The sequence below is a fragment of the Castanea sativa genome, chromosome 4 (assembly GCF_040712315.1).
Source record: "Castanea sativa cultivar Marrone di Chiusa Pesio chromosome 4, ASM4071231v1".
Lineage (NCBI taxonomy): Eukaryota > Viridiplantae > Streptophyta > Magnoliopsida > Fagales > Fagaceae > Castanea > Castanea sativa.
Window position 1 is genome coordinate 6,535,922 of NC_134016.1, and position 10,143 is coordinate 6,546,064.

General features: G+C 33.6%; 2 protein-coding genes and 1 long non-coding RNA gene across 3 annotated transcripts; 1 reads left to right on the forward strand and 2 right to left on the reverse strand.

The window, feature by feature from the left end:
- Positions 1-701: 701 nt before the first annotated feature.
- LOC142632367 (E3 ubiquitin-protein ligase RSL1-like) lies at positions 702-2,059 on the forward strand. Its single transcript, XM_075806792.1, has 2 exons — positions 702-1,291; positions 1,960-2,059. The coding sequence occupies exons 1-2, from the start codon at positions 702-704 to the stop codon at positions 2,057-2,059; spliced, it is 690 nt and encodes a 229-aa protein (XP_075662907.1).
- A 3,908-nt stretch (positions 2,060-5,967) lies between these two features.
- Positions 5,968-6,287, reverse strand: LOC142631274 (uncharacterized). The gene is made up of 3 exons (XR_012843559.1): positions 6,225-6,287; positions 6,090-6,162; positions 5,968-6,014 (listed from the first exon to the last, which is right to left on the reverse strand). It is a non-coding gene; the product is annotated as an uncharacterized LOC142631274 (long non-coding RNA).
- A 60-nt stretch (positions 6,288-6,347) lies between these two features.
- Positions 6,348-9,915, reverse strand: LOC142632368 (protein FAR1-RELATED SEQUENCE 5-like). Its single transcript, XM_075806793.1, has 6 exons — positions 9,896-9,915; positions 9,111-9,180; positions 7,592-8,937; positions 6,664-7,495; positions 6,495-6,554; positions 6,348-6,419 (listed from the first exon to the last, which is right to left on the reverse strand). The coding sequence occupies exons 1-6, from the start codon at positions 9,913-9,915 to the stop codon at positions 6,348-6,350; spliced, it is 2,400 nt and encodes a 799-aa protein (XP_075662908.1).
- Positions 9,916-10,143: the final 228 nt, after the last annotated feature.

Here is a 10,143-nt window from a genome sequence, read left to right on the forward strand (position 1 = left end):
AAAAAATATCAAGGATTTGAATTTAACAAATCCACCAAAAATTTCAAACTTTTAAAATGCTTGGATTTGAAATAACTCTAAAAATCAAGGGGATTTTGAAATCAAGGCATTTCAAAACTATTAATTTAAAATCTAAATCCAAATTCAAATTCAAGTTCTCAAACACAACCTTAGTATTTTTTTCAATGTAATTTGATGTGAAATTTAAAATATATTTATTAACTATACTGATATGCTTACGAGTATTTTTAGCCCCCCCCCCCCCCTCCAAAAAAAAGATATGCTTAAGAGTTTTTTTTTTTTTTTTTGAAAAATAAGATATGCTTAAGTGTTAAGAGTATTTATCCGACCAAATTGAAAGTACAAGGCAATAGAGACTTCACGTGAAAATTCTAGGATTTGAAAATTAGATTCTTGTCTATTAAAAAGAAGACTAGATAAGTATTGCAACAGGATTAGGGTTAAAACAGTTTTCTTTTTTAATTTAAAATAAATAATAAATAACAAAGGGTTTTGGAATCAACATGAATATTAGAGTTTGAGTAGACTTGTGATTAGTGTGGATAACTTAGAGACTTTTCAAGAGAAAGTCCACCATGGCAAGAGATAAATGGACGTAGAGACCTTTCAAAGACTTAAATACTATTGTAAGCCATAGCTCGGCTCATAAGTCATAATCTCATTCTCTCCCAAGCTGTAACATGGGAAACACAATACAGAAACCAATTCAAAAAGCAGCACTTGCTTCAACCTTCGATTGTCAAATATGTTTAGAACCCATAATTTCCAACAAGAAATTCTACAATAAGGAAACTTGTTTCCACATTTTTTGTTTGGATTGTGTCTCAAAATACATCGATGCAAAGCTTGAAGACAGTGTTGCCAATGTCCGGTGCCCTGGGATGAACTGTGGGAAGCTGTTAGACCCCTTTTCATGCCAACCTATCATTCCCAAAAGGCTATTTAATCGGTGGATGAATCTTCTTTGCATATCGAAAATTCTAGGGTTTCGAAAGTGCTACTGCCCTAACCGGAGTTGCTCGGTTTTAATCATAAACGAAGGTAGGAGAAAGGATAAGAGATCAAAGTGTCCGAAGTGCAAGAAACCATTCAGCTGTTTCAATTGCAAGATCCCATGGCAAAGTGGTCATCTTTGTAGTCAGAAGGAAGATGACATAGATTTGAATGATATTTTATTTGTGGAAACTGCACAAGAGAAGGGATGGGTACGATGTTCTGAATGCAATTTTTGGATAGAGCGTGGTTATGGTCTCCCCATTATTACTTGCAGGTTCTCTCTACCAAATTGTATGCAAAAATGTAGTTGTGTCATGTGTTTGTGTTTGCTTGCTTGCAATTGTTGTGAGCTTTTTTATTGTTTTTTAGAAAATTTTAACCTACGACGTTGATAATAGTGTATTAAAAGTTTGAAATTTATTATTATTTTTAAAGTAATTATTGAATAATTAAATTTATCATTTTATAATCATTTAAACTTTCAAAACATTGGCTAATTTATCTTGGTATTGTGTTGATAATATTCACCGTTTCTTATTTGCCTCCAATTTAATAACGTTAATTAAATTCATCATTATTTAATAATTTAAAATTTTGAAATGATTTGAGGAGCAGATAAATGCTTCTACCTAGCTAGGATTATTTTGATTATTTGTTTCTTTTGGTCATGACTCATGTCAGTAATGGAGTTCAAACCTAGTTCTCATCCATGGTGGTAACTGGTAAATAAAAGTTTTAATTAATCATGATTATGGGAACAGTATGTTATATATATATAGAACCTATTATATGCTCCTATTAGGAAATTATGCTTAAGCCTTTAATGGTTCCTGGCTGCCAAACAAACACATGCTAATATTGATTCTTGACTGAGTTGAAACGCAGATGTCAGACAAAATTTTGCTATTATTGTGGGAAAAGGTGTTCTCAGCATACTTGCAGCTGCAATGAATATGTGAGGGAACAAAATAGGGTGGTGTCTGCAGAGATGAACATAGCTAGAACTGATAAAGTGATATTCGCTTGCGTGGTGCTTTCATAATTGCTGTATTAATATTTTTTGTGCAACATTATATATTGCGGTAAATCTGGGAAGTATTTGGAAGGTGTAGTACACACTGTGTAAACCATTTGTAGAGAAAAGTTCTTTAAACTCATTATCTGACAATTGCTATTAGAAATTCTCGTTAATGAAGATGTTATTATTTACAAATGCAATTACAGAGGAGCTCTCTTAATTAATTTTATCTGAAAAAGAAAGTTATATGATTTTGTCTGGAACAATATGAAACTTATGGCATCATTTGTAGTGTTCAATATATATTTGGTTTGAACTCGACCTCTACCCTTTCCTATTATGAGGAGAGAAGTGAATCACAACTTCTTCTACTCAACTTTCTTATCTTCAAAAAGGTTTTTTCATTCTTAGAATCCTCTCCTTAGCCTAGAAAAGTCAAGCCTGAGGAAATAAAAGGTTTGCCTTCAGTTTTAGTCTCTGACTTCTTCGCCTAAGCCATGGTTTTAATTATCTTGTAACACTGAAATCACACGTGGATAGTTGAAGATTAGAGAGAGAGATAAAGACAATAAGCAATAAGCTTTTATAAAGACTAACCATGCGTAATGATTGATAAATGGCACACCATTACAATTGACAGCCAATCAGACCGGGTGGCTCAGTCTCCCTTTATTTACCTATTTCATAATTATGCACATTTTCAAGAAAATTTGTTTATGCATGTGTTATTGGGGTGTACTCCCACTCAAAATTTGTTATTTCAAATCAAAGATTAATTATCAAAGAATCACTCAAGAAGACGAAAAAGTGTTAGAGATAATTGATCCATAAAATACCTATTTCACATGCACTTTCAAACCGAATAGAAAAATTTTGATCTCTCTCCTTAAACTCATCTCCTGATGAAATTATGTTTATTCTTAAGTGGTGACTCTGGAACTCACTGTAGAGTAGCCGATGGTGAAGGACCCAAAAATGCAGTAATAGAAGACTATACCAAAAAAATGATCATTCTCTCCTGTACGTACGTGCCCGTCTAAGTGCTTGGGAACAACAAGAAAAAACTTGTGACTCTTGTACCAACGAAGGAATACAATTAAACATGCACCCACGGAGATATGAACCCTTACCTCTAGGTTATGACAAAAATGTTTAGACCTAGGCGCGTGCATTAATATAAGTCCCTAACATCTTTCCACAATTTTCAACAATGAACACAACCCCTATGAGCACTAAGAAAATTGTAGTCTAATGATACATAGAAGCGTTTAGAGTAAAGGTATTTCTTAGATAGTTTCAGAGCAATGCTCCAGGCTCTCAAATAGGAGATGGGCCTCTAGTAAGACCCACATGTGGGGCCCATTCTCTATGTGAGAGCTTGAAGCACTGCTCCAAGATTACCTATGTTTCTTCCTAAAGTAGTGCACAAATCAAACGAGGGTGATAAGAAGTTCAGAACTACAAGATCAGCTTCAAGGCCCCAACTCCTCCTAGTACCAGGTTGAGAGTAGGCAACCAATCCCAACCTTATTTGAATATAAGTAATGGAAGATATTTAAACTACGGGGAAAAAAATTATAAAAATGTTAATTGTTTTTTAATGAAAACAAAGGCTAAAGTACCCGGAATTGTGAATGCCATTAGCTCGGTAATTGTTAATTAAGGGCCCAATCAGTTGATCACATACTAATTTGAGTCCAAATCTTCTGTCCCATCAATTGTGCTCCACTTCATGCTCCACCAATAAAATTTGAACAGCTAGCCTCCCTCATTAAATGAGATAACTCTAACTTTAACACCGTTAACGTTAAAATACTTTTTTCTTTTTTCTTTTTTCTTCCGCAGCTTTTATTTCTTCTCAGTTTGACTGTTTCTGGCTTTTGGTTCTTTTTTTTCTCTTCTCCATTGTCCTTTGAGTCAACAAGAACGGCTTTTGGCTTCCTTTTGTCCTGTGCAGATTTTTTTCAACTGAGAGACTTTTGCTGCAACAAGCAACTTTCAAGGCTTTTGCAGATTTGTTCATCTTCATCCTCACTTCGCCCCGATTACAGACACATCCTCACTTCATCTTCAAGTGTTCATCTGCTTCTATTGGTTTCTACAAAGTGACTTGTCTATGGTGATAATGGTGTTTGCTTTTTGTTCCATTATGAAACATGTGGAAAGAAAAATGTTTTTGGACGATGTAAAGGTTGTAGTCAGTAAATAATTGGGGTTGCTGGATTTTGCATTTTACATGTTTGTTGAAATTCTTAAATGAGTGACTGGGATGGGAAGCTCCTCCATAGAAGCTCTCTTGTATATATCTTATTGTAGAGATTACAATTTGATTTGAAGATACAGATAACAATTTATTTAAATTCCAGATTTCATTATTTTATCAAACTCTATTTGATAAGGATTGACTGGATTAATGGATATCTGCTGAGAATGTTTTGACTGATATGTCTTGGTTTTGTGTTTCAATTGAGATAAGGTCGGGTATGTCTCAATAGATGGTTTTTTTTTTTTTTGAGATGAAACTGGACCTATTCTGCAGGAACAAAACATTATATGCAGGAAAAACAATTTCTACCGAAACAAAAACAGGGGAACCATACCAATTCTGCATAAATAGAAACATTGTTATCTGCTTGAAGTTGTACACATCCCTTGATGATGGTGAATGTTGGGTGCACTGCACCATAGTCCAGCCCACACTTTGTCTTAGCTCATTAAATGAGCTTGTTGAAGAATTGGCAAGAAGTCAGCAAAGCAAATTGAACTTGCTGGAAAGAGAAGAATTGAGTTCATCTTTTCCTCCATAATTATGTACAAAAGTACTGAACCATTTATGAAGGGATGTACAAAAGTCAAGCCAAATAAATGAATATGTGATGTTAAACTTGTGGGACACGTTGGAAGGAAGAAAGAAAAGAAAGAAGCAAAAGGCAAGGGTCATTCGGCTAAGGGAGAGCTGAAGAAAAGAAATTGGTTGAAGCAAAGTCAAGATAAGTTGGCTTGCATTTATTGTAACTTGATGTGAACAGTGTGAAAGGGAGAAAAGAAGGATGAAGAAATAAAGGGAGAGGCCATTCAATTTGAAGGGGTGAAGAGTGAAAGAGTAAAGTCCCAAAGTTTGCTTCTCAAGGCTAACCGTGCTGTCAGTTGTATTGCTTGGCTAGCCACTGTGCTTTGGCCATTGCTTGGAGCTATCAAGAAGAGGCTAATCTAGTTACAATTGTACAGTCATGCTAGGCTAGTAGGATCTCATATATGAAATTTAAAATCCACCAGTATTTTCTCTATATGGATTATGACTTTCAATTGACTCTAGAGTCAAGAATTTTGTCACTACAATTAAAATAGGACTCCATGAACAAAACTAGACAAGTGCTACAAATACAGAAGTTCAAGGAAGATAATTTTTAAAGTAAGCAGAAGTTTTAGGCCTACAAACAAACAAAAAACAATGCTCCTCCCCCAAATACAAAATTTCAATGAGCCTTTTTGCTTACCAAATCTAACTAAAAGACACATCTGAAAAACCATAGTAAAAGATAAAAAATTTGCAAAATTAAGTCAATATCTCAATGCATGATCTCTATGGACTTGGAGCGTGGCTGATAAATTCCTATAAACAATCACGCTTCTATCTTCAATTCTATCTTGTTATTCAACATCTTCATAATTTCTTTGATTTCCCACTTTGGGTAATTGTGCCTACATATCAATGTATAACAAATTAGAAATCAATAAAATCAAAGCAAAAAATTAATAATTAAATCAACTTTCATCTAATGACCTGTATCAAGTTCAACATATTAGTAAAGTTAGGTGTATTTAAATTTGTCATGCTATCTTCTTGATACATTTAACAATGAAACAAATAAAAATAAAAGCAAAAAATAAATCAAAAAATAAACTTTCATTTAATTACCCGTGTCAAGTTCATCATATCAGTAAAGCCAGATGTATTTAAATTTGTCATGCTATCTTCCTGATACATTTCACAATGAAGCAAATAAAAATAAAAGCAAAAAATAAATCAATAAATAAACTTTCATTTAATTACCTGTGTCAAGTTCAGCATATCAGTAAAGCCAGGTGTATTTAAATTTGCCATGCTATCTTCCTGATACATTTCACTGTGAAACAAATAAATATAAAAGCAAAAAATAAATCAATAAATAAACTTTCATTTAATTACCTGTGTCAAGTTCGGCATATCAGTAAAGCCAGGTGTATTTAAATTTCCCATGTTATCTTCCTGATACATTTCACAATGAAACAAATAAAAATAAAAGCAAAAAATAAATCAATAAATAAACTTTCATTTAATTACCTGTGTCAAGTTCGGCATATCAGTAAAGCCAGGTGTATTTAAATTTCTCATGTTATCTTCCTGATACATTTCACAATGAAACAAATAAAAATAAAAGAAAAAAATAAATTAATAAATAAACTTTCATTTAATTACCTGTGTCAAGCTCAGCATATCAGTAAAGCCAGGTGTATTTAAACTTCTCATGCTATTTTCCTGATACATTTCACAATGAAAATCATATAAATAATTTAGAGAATTAGTACATACTATTGTCTAACAAATCGTAAGTACAAAGTACCAAAACACAAAACAAATTTCATACCAGTGTGAGCTGTTGAATATGAGAGGATGCTTTAGTTTGACGTTTTCTCTTTCTTGTAGCTTTCTCTAATGCACCCTTTCTTCTACGAGATGTCCCTACACATGCTTGTCTCCCTTTAAGCTTAATTCCTTTAATTTTATTTCCTTCACAATTAGTAGGCTGCACATTATCATTAGCTTGTTGAGCCTTTGATTTGAAATGAGTGCTCCCAACAGTAGATTCTTCAATTGATAAATTTTTCAAATTTGCCTCCACTTTGTTCAAAGTACTTTCATGAGCATCCAAAGCAATACGAAAAGTCTCATTAGTCAGTGCAGCTCTTGCTGCCAAATTAGAATACAATTTAAGCAACACTTTATAACGACTTCCCACATCCGCATTTTGGTCACGTGGTCCTACATGCATATAATTTTTCATTGCAGAACCAACCTTTGCATCTTTTGTCCACTTTTTTAAAATATACTGATTTGGCACCCTTTTACAATTTTGAAGAGATAACACTTTTAAGGCATGGGCACATAAAATTCCAACAAATTCAAATTTATTACAACTACACATCACTGTAGAAGCCAATGAATCAAATTGAACAATGTGTTGGCGAGATTTACGAGGAGAAATAACTTTATATTTTACCACGGATCCAACCTCACCCTCCTTATGCAATTCACAATCCCAAGTGAGCCATAATTCACGATTGAACAACTTAAATACTGCAGGAGTATAAACGCTTGCCGCGTGCTTCAATATTTCTACTGGATATTCTAATGATGGTTTACTTTGAGTTGCTTTAAAATCTGCTCTCAACTCTTCAAAACGTCTATCATCAACCAACCTTTGAAAGTGATGAAAGAAACACAACAAGTCATAATTATAAGTTATGTACCTTTTAATTTGACTATTCATACTCTTGCTTCTCTAAGGAGTAGACATATCAGCACAGAATGTTTTCCTCCCATAAACCAAAGCCCATTTCTCCCTTAACTCAAATTGTCTTTGCAACCAACTGTTATTCTTTAGATCATATTTATCAAGCATATTATCCCATGCATCTAAAAAATCATCTTCATAGTCATGGGCATATACACAACTACTAAAATCTGCTGCAAAAGTACTGTACCTTCCAAACGCTTCTTTGAGATTCTTAGTTGCATTCTGGTACATATGCCAAACACATAAACGATGATGTGTTTCTGGCCATTGTGAAGCTAACGCTTTTGTCATTGCAGCATCTCGGTTTGTGAGGATAGTCTGTGGTTTCTTACCAAACATTGCTTTCTGAAATGAATCAAACAACCACATGAAAGTCTCAGATGTTTCATCATATAACAATGCAGCACCAAAGATGATAGTTTGTTTATGATGATTTACACCAACAAACAATGCAAACGGCCTACCTTCTTTATTTTTTTTGTAAGTTGTATCAAAGCACACTACATCCCCAAAATATTCATAATCCAACTTCATTCTACCATCTACCCAAAAAATATTTGTAATTAGATCATCAAGGTCAACCTGAATTGCATAAGAAAAATTAAGGTCTTCAGATTGCATTCTTTGAAGATATTCAAGTAAGCCTCCTGTATCCCCACTTTTCATCTCTTTTGTTCGTTTTGTACGCAAATAATTATTATAGTCCTCAGGAATGAAGCCAAGATTGTCAAGTCCACCTACCCTTCTGGCCATTAGTCCTACACTTGCTCTTGGTGCAATTCCAGAACTATCTGCTAATTCAGCCTCAACAGCTTGGGCTGGATTAATAGACCTCTGAGATCTAAGGAATATACGCTTACGAGGAGAAGCTAAAACATGTGTGTGCTCTGACACAAATTTTACCACACAATATTTTTCACTATATCTACAACTAATTTTCATCTCTGCTTTACAACCACATCTTGTTTCTGGACGATGGCATTTCACATTGTCATCTCTTTTGTCATTCCCTCGTATACCCTCGCAAGAGCAACAAAAAACTCTATCTAACCATTTACGTGAACCATCTTTATCACCCTTATGGCCCTTACTTCGCCTAATACTAAATCCAACTACACGCGCATAACTATTATAGAAATCATACGCATCTTCCTCAGTCTCAAACTCAATTCCTAATTTTGGAATCACTTCTTCTTCTACATTAGCATGAATTTTATCGTTGCTATCTATTGATATTGGTTCTAGTTGTTCAACTATCACAAGTGGTGAATCCTCATCTTCAAAATTCAATTTTCGAACCGATTGACTATCAATCTTAGTATGATAATTGCTATCACTCATGACCTTAATAGAAAACAAAAACAACATAGTTATTTTTTTTTAATAAACAACACATATATATACACACACACTTTAGACACAAACTCACACAAGTATATATAAGAAAGTTGTTATAAATCTTAAAATAAATTTAAAAAAGAAATTTATTTACACTAAACCAAAAGGAGAGAACTTACTTTTGACTGAACAATACGTAAAAGCCTTGAAAGTTGCTTGTTGCAGCAGAGTCTCTCAATTGAAACAAATCTGCATAGGACAAAAGGCATGGCACACAAAAACAAAATCAAAAGCCGGAAACACTTTGGGAGAAAGGAATACAATGAGACAAAATAGGGACGTGTCCAAATCAGAAACAAAAGTTGCGGCAAGAGACAAACCACATGGAGAAGAGAAAAAAGAAGAAGCCAAAAGCCGTTCTTGTTGACTCAAATCACATGGAGAAGAGAAAAAAAAAAGCCAAAAGCCGTTCTTGTTGACTCAAAGGACAATGGAGAAGAGAAAAAAAAGAACCAAAAGCCAGAAACAGTCCAACTGAAAAGAAATAAAAGCTGCGGAAGAAAAAAGGAAAAAAAAAATTTAACGTTAACGGTGTTAAAGTTAGAGTTATCTCATTTAATGAGGGAGGCTAGCTGTTCAAATTTTATTGGTGGAGCATGAAGTGGAGCACAATTGATGGGACAGAAGATTTGGACTCTACTAATTTTTAAACCCATTCAATTGTGATCAAACAGTTGAGATTTTTTTTTTTTTTTTTTTGATAAGAAACAGTTGAGATTTAGGCATTAAAATTTTCCCTTAAACATATTTTTTATTTATGCAGTTGAGTAGTTAGCCGATCCCAAAATTTTGGTTATTTGTTATTGTTATTGTTATAATTCAGTAGATGAATTGGGAAACACGGGAAAAACAAAACAAAACAAAAACCAACAAAAGGTAGACAGTAGACTATCTGTTAGCATACAGGGCATTCTCTAATGACATTTTACGGTTGTGTTTGTTTCAAATTGGGACACTTCTGAAAATACTTTCAATGTAAAATGTTTAGTATTTTAAGAAGTTTTATTGAAAATTTTGATTTTTTTTTTTATAAAAAAAAAAAAAACACACGAGAGAGAGAGGGAAAGGAGAAATTTTAATTAAACACCCCCTCCGGGAGAAATTATAACTTAACGAGACTTGGTCAACGGGACCCATTTTCATGTTTGTTCT

Coding starts and splice junctions, on each gene's coding strand:
- LOC142632368 (XM_075806793.1), bottom strand. CDS start 9,915: ATGTCATTAGAGAATGCCCT. Junction 8,938..9,110: donor TACGTATTGTTCAGTCAAAA/GTAAGTTCTCTC, acceptor TTTTCTATTAAG/GTCATGAGTGATAGCAATTA. Junction 6,555..6,663: donor ATATTCAACAGCTCACACTG/GTATGAAATTTG, acceptor GAAATGTATCAG/GAAAATAGCATGAGAAGTTT.
- LOC142632367 (XM_075806792.1), top strand. CDS start 702: ATGGGAAACACAATACAGAAACCAATTCAAAAAGCAGCACTTGCTTCA. Junction 1,292..1,959: donor CTCCCCATTATTACTTGCAG/GTTCTCTCTACC, acceptor GCATACTTGCAG/CTGCAATGAATATGTGAGGG.